The sequence below is a fragment of the Trachurus trachurus genome (assembly GCF_905171665.1).
Source record: "Trachurus trachurus genome assembly, chromosome: 16".
NCBI classification, from domain to species: Eukaryota; Metazoa; Chordata; class Actinopteri; order Carangiformes; family Carangidae; genus Trachurus; species Trachurus trachurus.
The window spans coordinates 14,544,517-14,566,800 of NC_139902.1; the positions used below are offsets into that span (position 1 = coordinate 14,544,517).

General features: G+C 40.9%; 1 protein-coding gene across 2 annotated transcripts; it reads left to right on the forward strand.

Moving 5' to 3' along the window:
* Nucleotides 1-690: 690 nt before the first annotated feature.
* On the forward strand, nt 691-17,672 carry gsk3ab (glycogen synthase kinase 3 alpha b). 2 transcript variants are annotated; one of them, XM_083990569.1, is made up of 11 exons: nt 692-841; nt 945-1,124; nt 7,144-7,331; nt 7,526-7,609; nt 9,351-9,461; nt 12,577-12,707; nt 12,975-13,179; nt 13,526-13,621; nt 13,988-14,174; nt 14,289-14,366; nt 14,740-17,672. In XM_083990569.1, the coding sequence occupies exons 2-11, from the start codon at nt 956-958 to the stop codon at nt 14,805-14,807; spliced, it is 1,317 nt and encodes a 438-aa protein (XP_083846695.1). In that variant the 5' UTR covers nt 692-841; nt 945-955; the 3' UTR covers nt 14,808-17,672. The 2 variants fall into 2 exon arrangements, with proteins under 2 accessions (XP_083846694.1, XP_083846695.1); XM_083990568.1 differs by having other exon boundaries at nt 691-1,124.
* Nucleotides 17,673-22,284: the final 4,612 nt, after the last annotated feature.

A 22,284-nucleotide genomic window follows, 5' to 3' on the forward strand; every position in this document is an offset into this window, starting at 1 on the left:
ACACATGGTTTGTTATTACTGATGAGAACGCACACAACATATAATGTTGGAATTCTTTTGAATATTTATGGAGGTGTAACGCTCAGTTTGTTGAAAATAAATTTGGCACACCCAGTCTTTGCAGGTGCACACCCAATGTCTTTTTTCTGGCTACGCTACTGCAGTACAGTGTTGTAAGAAAGACTTTATGGTCATGAAGACTTCAGTGTGTTGACTGCACATAATGGTCATTTTGTGGGATACAGTTAATCGTACTGTTGAAAATAAGTGACAACCTACTATTTCGCCACCACATATTAATAACAGGCACACTCAGTATAACACAACACATTAATTGCCAAAATGAAGATGAGCACCTGTTCAGAACAATTTCAATAAAGAAGCTGTTGAATAATAATAAGTGTGTGTTACAGGGTTCCAGACTAACTTTTTTGTACTAGGAGCACAAGCAGAAAATTTAGCGGCATTCACATTTCCTTTTTATTCATGATCCTCACACACATTGGCCTTGACAGATTCCAGATACTCTAAGTCGCCCCTTTCACATTTCACCAGTGTTAAAAAAAAAAAAGAGAGAGAGGAAAATGTACTGGTTGTATGTGCACAAGTAGATGAAAATTTTACTTGCACTGTCTCAAATTTTAGGGGCAAAACGCACCCATTCAGGAGCAGTCTGCACTGGAGCTGAACTGAGCGTGATGAGGAATTGAATCGCTGGACAACTCAGTTTCCCGTCAGCCCCTGCGAGCTTTACGTCGTTTTGCGTCAACTCCCCAGTCCCCCCACCATCAACGTTCTACAGAGGAAGAAAGGGGGAGACGGGCAGCCTGTACAGAACGCTGTAAGTGTAGTTTTTACTTGTGTCGGATATTAAAATACACATAGATAGCTTAAACCTCTGCCGGTCTGGCTGCTAATAACACCCAACCTTGCCCCGGCTTTAGTTCACACAAATATGAGCGGCAGCGGGCGGCCCAGGGCCAGCTCATTCGCTGAGCCTCCCGGAGCTCCAGGATCCGCTGCAGCCGGTGCCGGATCAGCGGTCGCCGGTGGAAGCTCGACAGGAAAAACTGGGGCTTCACAAGCCACTGGAAGCAGCTCGACGGGCTTTGGGAAACTGCCTAGTGAGTATTATTTAACATTTCTGCCATTAGCCCAGTGTACGTGTTATTGTAAAGGGACGGTTCGTGCGTCAATGTAGAAGAAATGTGTCGGAGAGTGTTTAATCTCGATCGTTGCCGCGAAGCTAACCTTAGCTGGTTAGCTCGCTGCACTTAGCTGTCCGGCTAACGTTAGCCGTGTTTTTCACTAAGGAGCCGCTGCGACCAAGGGCTTTTATCGCACAGCTAACACCGTCGGTTGCTGGGATTGGCAACTCAAGAACTAGCGTCGATATTTCGACATTAAATAAGGTTGTGTCAATTTTTCGGCAACGTTACCCAGTCGTTATTATTGCACTGTAACCCAAGGAGAGAGCTGATGTTAGCCGACGCTCCGATATATCAGTCATTAATATCAGATGCGGGAGCTAGGTAGCTTGCTAACGTTAGTACAGAGGAGGCTGAAAATGACCAGGGTTAACTTCTAGACGTCGTCCGAGTACAGATCAATCTTTACCAAAGTATGGTAACGTTAGTGTACAGTGGGCTAGCCTGAATACATGGTAATTGTTTTCAGTCGAATTTCCCCAAATTACTAAGTTCCAGCTGCTTATTAACTAACAAATATTGACCCTACCTTGCTGTTATCCAACTGTTTGTCTGGGCAACTACATTTATGCAAACGTAAAAGCATCTATACGTTGTTTTAGACAGTTGGTCCAATATCCATCTCAGGTTATCTTTAATATCAGGAAAGTGAAAATGTACTTGTTTTATGTAATAGAAACAGTGTGGCACCTCTGTCTCTGGACTGTTGCCTGTGAATGTGTGAGTCACCACCCTCAGGTGGAAGAAGTTCTTAATTATAATGCATTTTTCTACACCATCATCAGAAGGTGTACAAAAAAGAAGCTTTCATCACCTTAAGTAAACTATCTATGATTATGCCGATGGTTGAAAATGCTCACTTACCGCACCATTTTGATGATTGCACTGTAAATCCTGGTTGGACAACAGCAAAGTCCTCCCAGTTGGTTTTGCTGATGTGATGACAAGAACTTGCAGAATGCTCAGGGGTCATGTAGCTCTGCAGCAGTGGCACTTGGCTGAAGATCTGAAGGTTTAAACAGAGGTGTGCATAAAGGCAGACTGCAGGACACCAAAAGAAATCGCTTGATTCAAATAACATTATTATAACAGGGTAGAAAAACTGGAGTTGCTTGGGGACCCAACAATAAAATAATACTCAGCTTGATCAATAACGGAGAGTTACAACAAGTGACCAAGAGGGAAAGATTAAAAATAAAAATGTATATAAGTAGCTGTGCAAAAAATGCTCTGCTGATATTAGCACTTGCAGTCATCGCCAGTAGACATGATATGGCTCATTTACACACATTGCCTTTAAATGCTAGATGACCTTTTCACTTATTCAGTTATCTACAATATTTAAGTCTTGGTCTCCAGAATCCACTGAATTCAGGGGCAGCATTGTTTTTGTGTCAGGTGCCCTGGACCTTGCAGAAACCCAAACAAAAGTGTTGTTTTACATTAACAATGCATGAACACTTGTGGAGGCAAAGTGGGTGGCAGCATCTGGCCTTTCATAAATCTATCTATATAATCATTTTCATATTTTGCCTCAACTGGATAGTTGATGACATAACCACTGGTGCCAGTCCCACCAAGAGAACTGGTGATTTGTTTCCATGTGTGTTTTGCTTATTTTATGTCCCCATAACCTCCTAAAGATGCCTTGTAGTGAACTGAGTAGGTGATCACGACAAACAAACAAATACATTTTCATCAATTTTGTTCATTCCTATATCATAGTGAAGCATTATACCAAGTCTGTGATGATGATCACAACTGGCTCTTGCCTGGCTGTCACTCGCACTGCGTCAGAGGATATTTGCATAAAGTTTAGCCTTTCTCCTTTCCTCCCCTCTAGTGTGTAGTATGCGTTCTTTGAGTCTGCTGAGCTCGTGGCCCAAAGGCAGGTCTCATGTACAGTATGTGTGAACGGCCAGTAAGCTGTCTAAATATGAAAAGAAAACTCAATCTCTACCTTTTGGCCTTTTGTCCAAATTATCATGGCTGTTTTTACACCAAAACTAAGCCCTTTGGAGTGGATAAATCTAAAAACCCCAAGCTCAAATTTTAATGTTCATTTGAAAAGTAGAGCTTTTCCAAAAGGAAGATGTCTGACTGTTCAGGCATCGTCAGGTGCTGTGTAGTAGTAGCATTGCTATACTCTGCCAATTCTGCCAGTCACAATATCCAGGTTGTCATTAACCTACCTTAACTGTTGTTTAACACATGTAATAGGCCTAGTGATTTGATTGATGATTTCACTAACCGTTCTTTATTGACAGGTAGCATTAAAAATACATGACTGAATCACAATTTCATGCTCATTCACTTGTCCTACACTATAACCAAAAACATATGTCACTGAGGACAACTGAAAAACGGTACAAGTGATCAGTGAGAGCAGGTGGAACAAGAAATTGCTTATCCGTTTAGGCCAGTCAAGGCCTGTGTGGATAGTTGCCACGACAAATGCAAAGTGATTACATTTGGCCAAACAAACATTAGTTGTACATTCAGTCTGACCCCCAAACCGTTACACACGTACCGTAGTCTAAAACAACTGACTGTACAAGAAATTGAATACAGTGTGATCAGATTAGAATAGGAGCATAAATTCAACCATTTGTCACTTGGGGCTATTGGCACATTGCAGTGTTAACCTAACCCTAAAAATATGGTTCAATATTTCGCCCCCTAATTTCTGTTCTTGTGTGGGGTCATGCATGACAGACCATGTTAATGTCACCAGTTTTGACTTGTGTCTGACAACCATTTCAAAAGTATTAAGCTACTTAAGTTGGACCTGGGGGCCATTATATGTCGTTACACCTTTTAAAATCCCAGTTGACTCCATCCAGCCTTCAACTCCTGATCCTACACACACCTGTATTATTAGTAGCGTGGTAAATCGTTGAGAGAAAAGATGCATTGGTGCAGATCCATTGACACCAACTTTAAATATAACCCATCCACATTAAATACATTTTCTCGTCAATGTCATTGCGAAATTCAGTATTTGATTGGGCCTCAACAAAATATTTTGTGCCATACAGGCTCATGCTTCTCGTTTTTTACATTGAAAAATATTAGTTACTATTATAGTAGAAATATAGTTATCATATTCAGAAATAAGATACAAAGCTTCCTTTGTAAGTCATACAGGTGGAAGATTTGCAGTATTGCAGCAGGAAAATGACAAATCAGATACATAATAATATAATGATAATATAATATGCACAATATCCTGTACAAAATTGTATTCTAAATGTGCCATGCGTCTATAAATACCCTGGGCTAAGGAAAATAGTTGAGTCTGTACATTGCAAGAGCGCCATCTTGAGTCTGGGTGTCACAATAGGAGCATTAACTGTAAACTGTTGTGAATTGTGTATTCTTCCCGTCAGCAAACGTATAGACCACTGATGGAGTTATCTGTGATGCCTGTGATTTGTTACTGGTCAATTGATGCATCCTCCACTGAGCCTCCTCAGTAGTGGGTGTGTAGACGGATGATGGATTAAAAGCCACACCCAGTGTAAATCCATTAGTATACACAATCAGGCCAGGTGCCATTATAAATCCCATAGGTCACTAATGGTGAAATACTAGTTGTAATTTATCTTGCATTTGCTGATTATTGTATCACGTTAAAAGTGTGCTTGGGTTTTACATTCACCAAAAAGCTCCAAGCTAATTACCTGTAAGTGTGGGTGTGTTGAAAGTCACTTTGCCCATCCCTTTTCTCTGACTCATCAGACTTGCACTGACGTATCAGAAACCAAAGCTCTGCACTGACAGCTGGGCAGAGTGCTCATCTGTGCATTCATTATTCAAGGGACTATCATGCCACAGCTGCTTCATATTTAATGTGGACCCCCCCCCCCCCCCCCCCCCCCCCATCTTAACTTGTTTAAGAAGAGAGAAAGTGATGCTAAAAGGAAACACAGAGGAGCAGTGTATTTTGGAGCTGGAACACAGGAATGTGCAGGACCCACACAGTGACTGATCTCAAAAGCTAAATATTTCCTGCTGACCTGAGGGTAGAGATCAGATCTAGGCCAATCATGTGGATACGCTATCGGCTGCTGTTGACAGTTAACCTTGAAAAAGGTTTTTGTGGAAAACTGCCAAAAAAAAGAAAAAGTGTATATTTGTTGTCTATCACTGATAATCAATTGGGGATAAAACATTTCATTTTAAACTTTATTTGAAATTATAACAGGTTTTTTTTGCAGATGGAAATGGCAGGTGTTTGTGCCAAATTATGTTTTTTTTTTTTGTTTGTTTATTTGTTTTTTGTCAGTTTATGGGAGAGACATAAATGCCTCATTGTTTGACTCCATTTTGAGACTTGGAGACCGACAAGAGATCAGGAGGGGTCCTGTTGAGACAGGCGAAGTGAGCAAGCCCAGGAAAATGGTAGCACTTCTGGGTGTGCTACTGTCCGCACAATTTCATCACAGGCTCTGACAAGCCTTTTGGCAATGGCCCTCTTTATTTTACTCCTCTTCCCCTCTCAGAGTCGTCGCTTCTGGTGTCGATTTGTCAAATCATTCTTGACCCAACACGTGCACGTGGAAAACACTGAGCAGCTACTTGACCCTAACTAGAGTGGCGGTTACAGTTACACCGTGAGCATCTCACTCTGCTTGATTTCCACAAGGTCAAATATTAGCCTGACACTGTTTAAAACATACAGTACATTGTTTTATTCTATGAAAAATCTTCTTTCTTTTATCAGTGCTCCATCTTTCATTTGACCCTTAAACTATGATGTGATCATATATATATATATATATATATATATAAATATATAATATTCATTTTACAGGGTCACTTGGCCAGTAGAACCTAATGGACTTGACTTGTGTTATAATTAATCAAATCCAACCATCTTTTGAATTGATATAGCGGAAATCTGAAGCAGGGAAAATTTTCATCACATCACAACTGGTGTTTCTTGTTTAGAAGTTTAACCTCACACTGGTATGTTAGAAGACTTATTTTCATTTATTGCAGACTTCCATTATACTTTATATCATTTTCTTCCTAAACTACTTTACCTATGTGTTCTGAAACCTTCCTTACACCACAATCACCTGTTAGTATTGTAGCCCTTTAAAGAAAGTTCAATAGCAGCTACATCACCTATAACACTCAATTTGAAATATATACAACTGTGGTATGAACTTACATAATGGCAGAATATATATAGCATGTGATATTAACAGAAAAAAAAGAGCAGACCAACTACAAGCGTGTGCTTAACTGACTCATGCTGAGATTACATCAATGCATCCGTGGGGCATGTGTATATTATTGGAACGGGTTAGGGGGGTAATTGAGATTGAAGTGGTGCAAGCGAAGCAAAAAATCTGGCTTCAAGGGAAACAGAAACAAATTTAATTGATAAATTTATCTGGTAATTACATTAGCGATGTTGTACTTTATGTGATGTGTTTGGAGTACATTTGGAGACTAATTGTGACAGCAGATTATTGAACTGAGACAGCAGTCTGGGTCAGACTCTGGTTGAACTTTAGCTGACCTGCATCATATGTGTGTCTCATGTATTTCGACTAGTCTGGCCCAGGGGAGCAGGGGAGAGTGTTGTGTGTGTGAAGTATCAGGAGCTCATTATCTGACAGTGCAGTGTGTCTGGGGAACCACCACATAGGTCACAACCATTAGAACAAGGAAGGAGAGCTTGTTGATGATTAGCTTCTCTCTGTCAGGGACACTGGTTCAAAAGCCCAACGGCGTGTTGGTGGATTTCTTACATATCTAAACATAACTCCATCCAGGAAAAATGCTATTGCTTATTTCACCACAGTATATTTATAAAATAGATAGAGAACTACGGTAAATCTCTCAAGGGACTTTTTTTTTTTTTTTTTTTTTACTATTTCTGAATCTCTCTGACAAGATGTACTTGTGCTTTCATTCACAGGAGACAGTGGCAAAGTGACGACAGTGGTAGCCACACCTGGCCAGGGCCCTGATCGCCCACAGGAAGTGTCCTACACAGACATAAAGGTTATAGGAAATGGCTCCTTTGGAGTGGTCTATCAGGCTCGCCTCATCGACAGCCAGGAGATGGTGGCAATTAAGAAGGTTCTCCAAGACAAGAGGTTTAAGGTATGTTTAGACAGAGGCACTCAGATAATTACAGTAGAGCCAAAGTACTATTGTCCAAATAAGAGTGTTTTATCTGCAGAACAGAAATGGTTGTTTTTGGTGTATGTAAATGTTCATTAGTTAATATTATAATTAGTTAACTGTACTTCTTCTGCAATTCACATTGTGGTTTTCTCTTTCATTCACCATTACAGAATAGGGAGCTGCAAATTATGAGGAAACTGGACCACTGCAACATTGTGAGGCTGCGTTATTTCTTCTACTCCAGTGGTGAGAAGGTGTGTATAGTACGAATCAAGTTTCCAGATGGAGCACTCTGCCTCCACACCCAGCCATTTTTATGGTGCATGCATCAAGGATGATTCATAGACATGTCCTGGACTAGTACAACTATGTCTGTATTGTAACATAAAGTCAGATACTTGCACTGAGTTACTCAGGTCATTGTGGAGGTTTTGCTTTTCTGCTAAATGTATCTGCATCTGAAGCACAAGTTATATCACCTTAAATTGAAAAGGAAGAAAGGTTAATGAACAGTCTCAGCAAATAGTAGAGTTAATGGATTTGTGAATCACTGACCAATTACCTTTTCCTTAACTTCTGATCTCTGACTTTATAAACAAGAAAATGTGTCTCTGAATTCCTCAGATCAAATTATTGTCACCACTCATTATGTAAAAAGTTAGAATTCATCCATCATGTTTCAGCATTAGAGATTTTATGGTTTATGAAAGCGCTTTTCCACTCACGGTACGGCTCGGTTTTAGGTGCTTTTCAATTACAGCTGAGTTCTTAATAGTACCTCCTCAGCGGGGGCGGGGTCGTCATATCACGGCGGCTGTGGCCGTGTCGTCTGGCTCTCTTTTTTCGATCCTCTCGTCAGCTCTGAACTCGCTTGTCTGCATCTCAATCACAGACCACAGCCTGGTTTTCCATGCAGCAGTCATTTATCTCGCATGAAAGAACAACAACAGTCTCAATACAAATCAGTGGTCACTGTTGTTGGTGTGTTTTTAAAATTAGCAGGTTAGATTCTCATGTCAGAAGTCGCACTCATGACTCTTCCAGTGACGACGCTCTGGCCAACCAGTGGAAGGCAGACGATTGATGTCATGTTTTATGTTATGTTATGTTATGTTTATTTATTTGATATGGACATCACAAATACATTAAGACTGTTCCAGTGGACAGACCAGATGCTTTGCTTAAGTGTGTTTAGCACAAGTGCTAATTTTCAACACCAGTCCATAGGCGGCTAATCTAAAAATACAGAACATATTATCAACAGTATTAGATAAAACCAAGTGCATGACACTACATCATGACAGTAGCATACTAAAAAATACAGAGCACAAGATCAACGAGAGGAGATTGAGCAAACATAAATCATGATCGTAACAGTAAAAATAGTAACAATAAAAAAGTCCATATTTATACATGTGAGCATTGTTGTTTTGCTTTTAGCCATGCTTTTAGTCCTCTGTTAAACGAGTTTGTGTCAGTCTCCAGTTTCAGGTGTATCAGTATCGCTTCGGCTTGCTTGGAACCCGGGCTGAGGCGTTACCAAAAAAGTACCAGGTACCAGGTACTAGTGGAAAAGCGAAAAAAACGAGTAGAGCCGTGCCGTACCGCACTAGTGGAAAAGCGCCATAAATTAACATTGGCTGTGGTGTCATTGAACATGAATATTCTCCTTTCATTATACTTTTGCAGTGTTTACTATAACAGTCTAATTATTTCTTTTTACTTTCATAATGGCTCATGTCGTGTATTATTGTTTATATGGTTAGGATTATTTATTGAGTCATTGTTTACAGCAAATATTAATTTAAGTGGATGTAAAGGATAAGCATTTCTTTCTTATTTCCTCTTATTGTTTCAGTTGTATAGCTAACAGCTGCAGTAACTTTTTTTTTAGTTTTTTCTTACTTTTATACCTTGTATAAACGGCACATTTTAGGCTCATTTGTTGCGTAGGTTATGCTGCCTTAACGACTTGCTTTTGTTCCTTCTTTCCAGAAAGATGAGGTGTATTTGAATCTGGTGCTGGACTATGTCCCTGAAACAGTGTACAGGGTGGCTCGGCATTTCAACAAGGCCAAGACTACCATCCCCATCATCTATGTTAAGGTGGGTAAAACACACACAAAACACTGTGTGCTCCTGGGTGTTTTCCTTTGCTGTTCTCACCACACCCCTCAAGTTCATCTATTTAGGGATGACACACTTCATGTCTGCATACATCACAAGTGAAATGTGCAGAACATCATCTGTAAATCATCATTGTCTGGCCTGTCCAACCACAGGTGCACAGGAGGTTGTGTTTTCACCCGTGTCTGTTTATTTAACAGCTGGGTATGGAATTTTAGTCGGCATTGTCTGCAAGTGATGTGGGATTGATACATCTGAAATGCATTGTAGCTTTAACTCAGAACGCTGTATTCATTAGTTTTTGGGAAGCCTTGACTTGCCCTGACAAACAACATCGCCTTCATGTGCTGCCTTTCTGGGAAACAGTCAGAAGACAAACAGATCATGTATAAACTGTCAGAGAGGCATCTGCTTTACAAGTCGGATAATTGTTCATCTTGAAACATACATCTGTGCCCTTTTTGAAGTATGCTATCGTAAATATTTAATTCTAAAATGATGAGACTTTTAAGTAGTCCTCTGCAGCTCTGAAATGGGATATAGCCAATAATTTCACCAAGACAAATAGGTCTGATTTGTACCAGGGCTGTACGTTAACTTTTTGAGCACATAGCACTGGTGCTACAGTGGGTGATCATTTTGTAGCACAGGCTGGAAAAGTTGTAGCACAGGTATTATAAAAATGCTCGTTACAACCTCTAAAAACAATAAGTAGTGAATTTCATCACTAAAACACACTGCAAAAGGAAATTAATGCATATTATGCAAACAAAAGACTGACACCTAATGCTTTGTTACTAATGGACATTAGAAATAAGTCAATGTCCAACTTTTTAATCATAAACTCCTATAGGTATTAGAATCAATGTTAACAGCTGCGTTCATTCCCTTTCCATCACAACTCTGCAGGCGTCTGTAGTGGCTATATTGTCAGAGCTAAAATGTGTCAGAGACCAACAAGGCTTCAGCAGGAACATGTGAGATTTGAATAAAATCTGTAAATGCAACCCATTAGTATAAAGGCAGATAGCCTACAGCAATAATATTATATGCACAATGAAATGTGTAGTCTACTGATATACTTCAACAAAGTAAAATAGGAGCAGGAAGATAAATTGGTAATAAAAAGGATGCAATCTAGCTATAGGATACACTTCAACCTTCATCACAGGCTTTTTGTGAATGGAGAACTTTGTCCTCCTGAAGCTGCCGTACATCTGACAGTTCACCACATGAAACATTCGCAGTCGCGGACACAGTTTACAGCGACTCGTCTGATAGTCACTGTCAGCGACACTGTCAGATTGTCCCACTCTTTGTCTATGAAAAAAAAACACCAGTGAGTTTGATCCGATCACGGGAAGAGTGGGACAGCCCTTTACAGAATACCAGTGCGATGATGCTGCATTCAATACTCGGCAACATGGGTCAAACCCGTCCTGTACTGGTTCAAACCGGGACCCTTTTTAGAGAGTGATGTTGCCATCTCTTCAACTCATGGCCTCCATTCAGAGAAAACACACACACAAGCGACTCGCAAAGCTGCCGCACGCGTGCTACTACAAATTAATTCATTGCACGGAGATTTTTTATAATACCACGTGCGTAAATATGTCGCTCGCCCTGTGTACTATACTTTTTTCATCCGTACCTGGTCATTAGTTTACATACTAGGTAACCCCAGATAATAAAAGGTATAAGATTTTAATATTTCATCTTCATCTTTTGATTTTAGTCTCCTGGGTTTTTGTGCAATTTTTTACTTTTTATTTGATAGAAACTGAAGGAAAATTTTTGTTCAATAATTGCCTGTGGAGATAATAAACAACCGAGTATTTTCCCGTTTGTTTTTCACAGACAGCGTACTGTTTAAGGGTTATGAAAGCAAAAAGGGAAAGATGGCCCCACGGGAATTAACGTGTTTGCAACACACTCGGTTCCCTGTCTTAAAGGGTGCTCATTTCAGGAAGAGTGTTTGTGTGTTTACTGTGTCTGCAGCAGCAGAGAGGACATTATAGCTGTCTCACGGCCCATTTCCCTACCTCAGCCCTGCTGCTCCCCCGTGGCTTTGAGATGCATACTGATCTCTCCCTCTTTCCTCTCCTCTGTCATCCCTCCTTCCTCCAGCGACACACTTCAATCACAGCGTGTCCCAGTCTCCTTCTTTTCCCCATCCTTGCCCTGCGGGTCTCATGTTTTTATCATGTCTCTCATTGTCTCCCCTCCTTCCTCACCCATCTCCCATCTCTTCCCCCTCTCTTTCTCTCTTGCTCTCTCTGCACCCTTTTCAACCATCATCTCTCATGCCTCAGTCATCTTGTCTTAAATCATTTTGTAATCTGTAGCCGGCCTGCTGTCACTGCATCATGTGGGTAATAATGATGATAATGGTGATGATGATGGTGGTTTCATATTAAGATGCTTACAGTCTGCATTCCACAGACACACTAAATGGGGGCAGACTAGGATGTGTAGTCAAATGTGAAACAGGGGTTGGATTAGAGTGGTTACACATCTTCAGGGAGTTTTTTTTTCTACCCTTTTGTTGTTTGATGCAGCATGCAGGGTCATGTTTCTAAATGAAAACACAAGATGTTTTTGTTTTTTTAATGCATGTGCACAAACACCAAATCATGGACCATTATAAATGAGTGTGTAATCATAAAATAAAGATATTTTTCTTTTTTCCTATCACTCAGTAGAGGGGTCCTGTAGGTGACTCGACCTACGCTGAGGTCACTTGAGGTCACCCAAGACCAGCAGTCTCAGAACGAGTAACCAGACACTTGAATGTCATCGTAACTAATACTCAAATGTAATTGGTTGATTCAACCATCCAGTTACTGCCACGTATCTGTGTCTAGGTTGCATTAATTTGACAATTGATTGAATTTGAAAATTATCCTCGAAAACACTGTAAATGTGCTAATTCTAGGATGTTTTTCCCTACTGGTTTTCCATTATTCTCATATTTTGGCTGATGGGATCATGAAATGGAAATTAAATTGTTATTAATCTTCCAATATGTGTGTGATCCTGTTGAGAAAAGACTGGCGGGCATTATTCCAACCCTCTCTGTCCCCCCTACCCTCAGGTGTACATGTACCAGCTGTTCCGCAGTCTGGCTTATATCCATTCCCAGGGCGTGTGTCACAGAGACATCAAGCCCCAGAACCTCCTTGTGGACCCAGAGACGGCCATCCTCAAACTCTGTGACTTTGGCAGGTTAGTAACAGACACCGCCTCTGAACATGTCTGCCTGTTCTCCATTGTGGTAACTGTCTGTCTCAGTATGCACCGTCTCTTCCTCAAGTCTTAACTTTTCCCTTCTATGATAGTCACATGATCTTCGTACCTTTCTGTTTTAGTCACTTACATGCAGCATTTTTTTTTTAAACCAACACACTGAGAATGTAAAGGCTTCTTTTGACCGCCGCTCTCCTCTTCAGCTGTCTGATTTTCTGCCTCGTTTTCTCATCTACCACCTTCTAGTGCTAAGCAGCTTGTTCGAGGGGAGCCAAATGTGTCCTATATCTGCTCACGGTACTATCGTGCCCCAGAGCTCATCTTTGGTGCCACCGACTACACATCCAACATTGACATCTGGTCGGCCGGCTGTGTGCTGGCTGAGCTGCTGCTGGGCCAGCCCATCTTCCCTGGGGACAGTGGTGTGGACCAGCTAGTAGAGATCATCAAGGTACAGTGAAGATACTATAAGCAGTGCAGGAAAACCGGCTAATGGCACAAGGCTCGAGATGAAACAAGACATGGTATTAAGCTTGGTAGTGAAACCTGTTTTGGCACAGCCTGACCTTGCAATGTCGCTGTCTGTTTGGGTTTTACAATCGAGTCATTACTTGGGACTAACCAACTATGGAAAAAGAGACAGACTGAAACTGGTTAATAAAGTGTTTGGCTAACAAATGGAGAGCACTCGATAAGAGTGAAAATCACCCCTCCTCCCTGTTGTTCACAGGCATGAAGGACATGGCTATAATTGTGATTAATTTGAGTGAATATTTCACTTTCACCTTGTTTGTCAGGTTCTGGGGACACCAACAAGGGAGCAGATCCGGGAGATGAACCCAAACTACACAGAGTTCAAATTCCCACAGATCAAAGCACACCCTTGGACAAAGGTATGTTCATTTTGTTGGAGTTGATTAAATGCTGCATGAAAACCATGCACTCTCTCTTGCTGAGTTTGTAGTATTTATGGATATTAAAACAACTTGTTTGCTCTTTACTAGATAGGAAATATGTCACAAGAATAAATAAACAAGAATGGGACCCAGCTTGTACAAAACAGATTTTGGAAGGTTTATGTAAATAGACTTAGTCTTTTGTTTTCAAAATGGTATCCACACTTTTTTTTGCAATCCTCATATTTTTGGAAGAATAGCTCTTGAATTTACATAAACACAAATTCCTGGTGGGACCGACTCTCTCCCTGTATTAACACACTAAACACTAAATTGCAGTGTTTACTTTCTCCGTCCCATCAGGTGTTTAAACCCCGAACCCCACCAGAGGCCATTGCCCTCTGCTCTCGACTGCTGGAATACACGCCGGTGACCCGGCTCTCACCTCTGGAGGCATGTGCACACGCCTTCTTCGATGAACTGCGCCAGCCCAACACCCGCCTGCCCAGCGGACGAGAACTGCCGCTCCTCTTCAACTTCAGTCCCGTTGGTCAGTTTGTGTCCTGGGCTTAAATCTGTACAGTGTATCACATATATTTGACCTTTGATGACTTTCACTTCATGTGCAATTAAACATTTTACTTGTCTTTGTTTGCCCTTTCAGAGCTGTCTATCCAGCCCCAGTTGAACTCCACGCTCATTCCTCCTCACGCTCGCGCACAGACATCACCTGCCTCACACGGTAAGATTGGCTCCATGAAATCCTTCTCCTTTTGATGCTACAGTTTTCTTTGAAAGAGATATTGCTTTATTTATTAATTTAATAGCAGTTGTTATTGTGCGGTCTGTATTTTGGCCCATAGGAAATTAAAAACATTCTGATGCTGACCTGTATACCTGTTGTCCAAATACTTATTGCCAATAGACTTAATATCTCATCATTATGAATATCACCCAGAACTGTTATAGAAACACATTTTAGTCAATTCATAGATGGTTTGAAACAGTGAAATGTATTATTTGATTATTATTTAATGTAATTATTTATCTCAAAGGCTGAGCTTGGTGAGATTTATTTCGGCAGTAACAATTGTATTCCCTCTCTCCCCCTGCAGAGGGCAGTGTGTCAGACAGTACCGCCCAGCCCAGCTCAGCACCCGGATCCATCAACAACAGCACCTGAGCATCCATCCCTCTGTCATCCTTTCTTTTTTTGTCTTCCCCCGTTTTCCATTTCTCTCCTCTGCTCTTCTCCCTCTCAATCTTCCTCTTGGCTCCAAACCTTTTAAAATAGAAAAAAAAAACTATTCACACCCACATAAACACTCAGCATTGCTATTTACCCTGAATGTTAACCATTTCCAATAGAGAGCTATTTCTGTGGCTGCTAGCTTCAGGAGGATGTGGGTTGTTTTAAGGAGGTTTAGGTAGCCACGCTTGGGCTTGATATAAGCTGCAGTTCTGAGTCCAGGGTGGCAGGTGTCTGGCCTGTTACAATAAAGAAACACCACATTGGATGGGTAGGATGTTTGGGAGATGAGGAGGGGGTTGTACATGTTGTGTGGATTTTCTGTATTATAATCAACATTTGACTTTTATCCCCTTTTATGTTCTTTTTATTTGTATTAGCTAATTTTAAGTGTGGCCGTGGTGCCATTGAACGGGGTTTCGATTGGCTATGGACTTGAGAATGAGGGCCGCATGTTAGGCCTGGCTAATATTGACAATCATCCTTAGTAGGGTCAAAAATGGCACACTTGGACTGTACATAGTGTTTGATCGTACAACCTACTGTGTAGACTGGTGGCTTTTCTGTCATTTTTCTACCCCCAAACTCTTCTCAAGTATTGTCAGTTCGCCCGGCCCAGCGGTGAACGAATGTGAATAATTTTTTTAAAAACTCCCAGTTTGATACCAGACAGAAAACATTGGCTAATTTATGTCATTTTAGATAAGAGGTGGTTTTAAATTTTATTACAAAGCAGGGCACCACAGCCTGTCTTTACTCTTTTTCTTTTTGAATAGCTCCTCAACTGCCTTTTATGTGAATGAGAGGGAGCTTTATATGAGCAGAGTGCACACACCTTCAGTTTCTTCAGTATAAGCTCATAGTTGTCATGTTGGTTAAGCTGGAAACCAAGCGTTTCACGTTGATTCTTGAGTAAGTATTGCACATCTCCAAAGGGAGTAGAGGGGAAGCAAAGGGGTGAGCTATGTGTACTGTCCAGCTGCGAACATAACCTCACACGGAGGGAGCCGTTGGTGTGGGGCTCCATTTGCATCTAATACCGAAGCCTCAATGTCTCAAATGTCCTAAACACAGTAGCCAAGCACTGTAGGGCGGACCGTCGGCTCATTAATTATGTCACTTTTCATGATGTTACGTTTCATATCAGCTTGATTATGTCAAAAGATGTGACGTCAGGCGCAGAGGGTACAGAGAGGCTGCTGCTCACCTGGCTAGTCGTTGTCATTTCGGCTACTATACACAGTTACTGTTTGTGCAGGAGGAAGACTCTGTGAATGAATTTTGTTTGCTGTGTCTAAGAGATTTGTTAAGACCCTCTTCGCCCCCCTCCCCCCTCCCAAACAGCCTGCCTTCGACGCTCATATCATGTTCTTTGCATCCCGCAGTGGTGTTAGGAACTGATCTGGACTGATTCACGCAGCCTAGCGGTCCACTGTCGGCATGGACTCGTTTCTTTCTTCCACCAAGCAAACGTGCATGTTCAGCCCAAAATGACCACACTATATTACTTCCACTAATATCAGTAATAATCTGACCAGAAAACGATGCTCAAACCCCTGGAACCCAACAGCTTTTGGAGCCTCCCCCGATTCCTCTTTGCTCTCATCCCTCTGCCTTCTGCTTCCCTCTTTCCTCTTCCTTTTTTTCACTGCTAAACTGTAAATATCAAGTATCTTTTATTTTATTTTGTTATTTTTGTTATTATTGTTATTCTATTGTTGATCTTGTAATTTTTTTTTTCTCTAGTAGACCGGTGCAGCAGCGGCCGGACTGTTTATCCTCAGTCGCAGTCTGTAAATACGATTTCATTTCAGTCCCTGGTTCACAAGGGGAAAAACAGAACAAAATGTTTCATTTTAATTCTCTCTCCCTCCAATTCTCTCTTCACAACTTTCCCTCTTCCCCCATAAGTGTTGTCATAACTGTTTTATTTATTGTATTGTGTTTTTTGGGGGGTGGGAGTGGGGGAATCTTTTCTTTTCCACATGGGTGGTAAAAATTTAGGGATTTGTTTGTTTTGTTTTGTTTTTTTTTGTTTTAAATTCCAAATTTCAGTCTCGTAATGATGTCACATGCAAAACGATTTCACATCCAAGATACTGTACTCAGATCCAGATGTTGGAGTGTGCTGTTCAATCAGTGTGGACACAGCTGCACGTTGGCCAACAGGTCGAACTCCAGTTTTCCATTTAACTTCAATGTGAAGGGAATGTTACAAACCTCTGGATCTATGGGGTTGTGGTGTTGGGAGGGAGCGTGGATCACTGTGTGTTTGTGTGTGTGTGCGTGTGTGTGAGTGTGTGTGTCTTTGTCTGGAGGAGAGGAGAAAAATCGATCTGTCCATTGACATGTATCATCTCCTATGTCCAACCGTCTCCTGTGTTCCCTCGCTGTGAGTCTTATGAGTGTAACGGGTTTGACCTGTTGATTGTGTGTATATTTCACAAATTCTTTGTGAGTCTTTTGAGCACAGCTGCAGGGAATGTATGTGTGTGTATGTGTGTGCGTGCGTGTGTTAGCAAAGCATGGACATTATTCTCTGTATTTTCCTAAATGAAGAGCTGACTTAATGTGCTGTTTCATGTTTTTTTTTTGTTTCCATCTTCTGATCTGTCACACTTAGTTTTTAATTTGCTGTGACCCTGCTCTTTTATCACCCTTGTCTGAGGGGAAAAATGTCACTGTTGGGAACAGAACGGTTGGATAAAGGAGATGACGAACAGCGAGGAATGGAGGGAGAGAGACAGTTTTTGTTTGTTGGTATAAATAATTAAACTCATTAATAAAGTGATGAAACTGTTCCTGTCTCACATTCATGATTCCCGAATAAATGCTGTTTTTACACAATAAAAGTGTTGATAAATGTAATGGAGACTAAGTGGGGATGCACCATGAAGCACAACTGTAAGATACATGAGTTCTTCAGCTGCGTCCTCACTCGCCTGAAAGACTGCAGAAACTGGATTTTTAAAACCATTCAATAATGTGTTTTTGTTGAAGGTCCAGGTAGTTAATCATTAGCGATGCATCAATAAGAAGGTTTTAGGACTGATAGTGATAGAGCTAATCTGATTGACCTGATCATGAGCCGCTCTGCTAGTGTTAGTCTGGTTGCTGAGGTACCAGGGAGTGCTTTAAGATTGTTTGGTTTTTATCGTGAAACACTATATCATTACAATATTACGTCAGCTGCTAACATGTCACGTGTCCATTGGCTTCAGCATAGAGAGTGAGAGGAAAAGTGGATCAATATGGGCCAAGCAGCTTCGTTTTGTGCCGTGTCCTTGTAGCAGGTTATTCCTGCCATGCTGCAATAAGCAGTGGCATTCTTTGCTTTCTTAAGAGTATTTCTCTTCTTTTCAACTACAGTTCACAAAGTGCAAAAGAGGCCTGGAGATATTGTTGTGTGGTTCTGGCTGATAAAACTGAGCCATCCTTCAGATCTGGTGAAAATGACTGATGCATCTTGCATTTTTCTCTTCCTGCTGGCAAGTCAGGATGCAATCTGTTTTCAGTCAAACGTGTGAGGAAGGAGGCTAAGAGCAAGTTTACATTCAGCTATTTTTTTTTCTTGCTCTGGCTAGTTGTACCTCCCACTTCACCAAATTTCTAAGCTACTTTTAATGACATACAATTATCCCCTTTCTCCTACAAAAAACACCCATACTTATACTGAATATTAAGCAGAGTGAATGTAATGCACTGATGTTGGTGTAGCATTCAGAATAACCCAAACATTATTGACTTGCTTATCATGCATGAGTCAAAGGGATTAATGAAATAAAGCACTGTTTAGCATTGGAGTCGGGTGCAGTGGTGAACTCTGGAAAAGACCAGTAGGATGATGAAATCAGAGTGGTTGTTATGGGAACCATGCTATTGCAAATGTCAGTGAAAATGTTTTTTTGACCTTGACTGATGAAATCCTACACAGTTCTGACTGTATCAGGCACGTGAGGAGGGATGAGGGGTGTGTGGGGTCCTGGGCTGGTTCTGACAGTTAACATGCTGCTACTGATTTGACTCGATGGTACATATCAGTGACACCCTGCCTCCGCCTTTGTCTCCGACGTGTAGCCTCACTTTTGTTTCAAGTTATCAGAGCATCGTGTTGCATTCAGGTCTCATTTGGCTCCGTGACTTCAAGGACCCTCAGCATGCAGCTCAAACACGGCTGAATATCTTCACAGCTGCCTAACAAGGAGCGAGGAAGTCTCTCCCACACAACTGTCTCAAAGCAATTCCGATTTCTCATTCAGACAAGAATCTGCTGTTCACTGCTGTAAAAGAGGAGCAGGATTTAATGAAGTCTCAGGGTGTCCATGAACTTTCTTCTTTCGTCTTCTTCTGTGTTCACTAGAAAATATTTATAGGCTCTGGCAGAACCTTTGCTGCCCAGCGCTTAACTAAAATTCCTTGGTTACCTGAAGATGCCCCTCAGGTTCAGCACAGCTAAATTAATTCCTTGTCCTTGTGTGACCTGGCTCAGTCTTTGGTCTCTATTCATAATCATGAAGTCGAGTCTTAACACAGACATGTGAAATTAGACTCTGTGATCATTTCTGAAGAAATATTTGGCTTTAGAAAATATTAATGCACTTGTTGAGGTTAGAAAGTTTTGGCAGTGCAGTGTGATCGAAACATATAGGCAAAAGAAACCTGTGATATTTCCTGACTTGTGTTTGTTTTTTGATAAGAAAGTCCTTTCTTATGTTTTCTGCAAGTGTTATATTCTGCCCGACAAAGACAATGGGGTTAAGGCTACAGAAGTAAATGACTGCATCATTTCTATCTGTCTGAATAATTAAAATCAATATAAAGCAATAATTTGCAATTTTATACATGTATTGTTTTAAAAAATATCTTGACCACACCATGTATCACATCAGTCCTCTGCTTACATGTGGTTTAGCTGTTTTGAAATGGTTTAGCTACTATCTTGTTTCATTTTGTCAAAACAAATTAAATTCGAATCTATCTTCTAACAAAGCTCTCATGGGATCTTAGAGTTTTGTGTCTCTTTCAATTTAAGGAGAACAAGCAAAGTGAGTGTTATTTTTTTTCAACAAAAGTGTGAATTCTAGTTTCTCCATGTGATAAGTCCCAAAATGATTGTGTGTGGAACAGCTAAATGGACCTCAAAGTGAGATTGTTTTTTAAAACTACAGTTGCACACGTTCATTATCCTTTTTTCCACCTTAGCACAACAGCAGTAGGTTTCAAGAGGAAGAGGTAGATGAGAGGAAAGGAAGAGGAAAAAGTAGAAAGATCCTGAATAATCAATGCTGCATGACAGGACAGCCCTCCTCTCCAAGGACCTACCTGCCTCCGAACCATAACCTTCAATGAAAACACGTCTGCTAAGTCTTCATCATGGTGATATAATATGTCAAGGTTGAATAACATTACTCTTCTACGCTGTGTCGAGATTGTAAAGTTTCTATGGAGCCTGAGTGGCCCCGGCCCCTCTGGCTGAACGCCCGGTCGGCTCTTTAATACCATTTGGAGTCAGGTTAAGCAGTCTGGAGGAGCCGCTCATCTTCTCAATCAGCCAATGGAGCACATCGAGGCACTGTGTAATTCTGGGAAATGTGTGGAGTGGGCTAGTCTATACTTTGACTGACCTCTGTATATAATACTTGATGTAACAGAATGGAGGTTCTGTACAGCCTGCACTTACTCCGAGGGTAAATCTGATAAGTGTTATAAAGTGTAGATTTAATAAACCTCTCAAGTGCAGTTGAAGTCATATCAGACAGTTATTGCTGTCAATGTGTAAAAAAGGTGGAAAAAGACAGCAATTATGTTGTTTATTGCAAACGGAAACATTTGACTCAGTACTCCGCTTAGAAGTGGTGCTCATAGTGCTGAATGACCATGTTTGACTTAGACAGGCAAGTGTTCAAAAACTGTACAAATAGCCCTAATAGACTCTGCTCCACCTATGACACGTTCAATGGACTGTACACATACACTATAGGCCTCAACACTGCACTACACAGTTGTAATTGTAATCTGTATTCTCTGCTTAACTCTGCTTTATCATTTCTGCCTAACTTTGATTATACAGCATATTTTGTGTAGTGTGTTGTTTTGTTTGAAACCTACGCAGTTTTAACCTTAACCCATATACATCTTTGATGTATTAGTGATTCGTGTTATCTTAAGAAATTGGTGATGACCGTCTTGTGTTCAGCAGGACTGACTGATACGCCTATAATAATGAAGCCATCTTATGTAGCCTATATTATTACTTACCGGTATATGTAAAATAAGGCTTTGTGCTGCCTACAATGGTTAAATTACATGTCTAGACCTGTATCTATCTTTCACTTACCATACAAGAATGAAAGCTGAAGAAAGTTCTGAACTTAAGAAACAGGAGTTTCATGGAGGCATCAGATGGGTCCCAGATTCATTCTGCAGTGTGACGAGTCCAAACAGTTACAGGAAGAACAAGGAGTCCTGCAACAGATGGCCTCGCCCCCACAGACCCCAGATCCCAACATCATGGAGTCAGTCTGGGATTACAGAAGAGACAGAAGTCACCAACACAGAGGGACACAGTGGTAAAGGTCTCCAAGATGCTCTTGGCAACAATAGGGTCTACGGTTGCCACGCATCTTGAAGAAATCTGAGCATAAGTGGAGAACTGGGGTCACATCATATTTGATCCAGTTGTTTTCTGTCCACTAGATTCTGTGTGTACATGTTCGTTAATTGATGTATAAAATAGGCATAGCTTTATTTTGGGAAAAAAATCCTCATTTTAATCTTAGCATAGAGCAGAAAATTAAAGTGCAGAGGAGTCGAGTGAGGGCTGTGTCAGAAAATTGAGGGCCCACTAGGCAAAAGAACAAAATAGTAACTGTAGGCTAAATCCAGCAGGCAAGGCTTATATTATATATTTTCCAAGGTTGGCTCATCAATAAATCAGGCATCGGACCCCAAAAGCTCCAGGTTACTGCATATCATTTATATTCAAATAAATCACTTGACTGCAAATGGTTCAACATTTGTGTAACGGATCCTCCATTTTGGCACCCTGATCTTGTACACAGACCCTATGTCAATTTTGAATATTTGTTTTTGTTTATAGTGCTCATTTACCCATTTAGCCCCTAACCCTAACTAATTGGTATATCTAATTGGGCCATTGACATAACATTTTGGTAACAACCTATCCAAGCAGAAATCAAGACAGCCTATGTCCATGAATTAGGCTATGTAATTAAGTAAAATGACACAGTATTGAAGGCATGAAGAAAAGGAAACCAAAAGGGAATGGAAAGCCAAGAAACCAGCGGAAATCTGTCAGTATTTAGAAAGTAATCCTGTCCCCTATTAATATGAGCTGGTTCTCATTACCATGGTGTCACAATAGTAGCGTCTCATGATGGGTAAGTGCAAA

Excerpts from the sequence above, each read along its gene's own strand:
- gsk3ab (XM_083990568.1), top strand. The coding sequence starts at position 956 with ATGAGCGGCAGCGGGCGGCCCAGGGCCAGCTCATTCGCTGAGCCTCCC. Across the intron at positions 13,180-13,525 it reads AGCTAGTAGAGATCATCAAG|GTTCTGGGGACACCAACAAG; the intron begins GTACAGTGAAGA and ends CTTGTTTGTCAG. Across the intron at positions 13,622-13,987 it reads AAGCACACCCTTGGACAAAG|GTGTTTAAACCCCGAACCCC; the intron begins GTATGTTCATTT and ends CCGTCCCATCAG.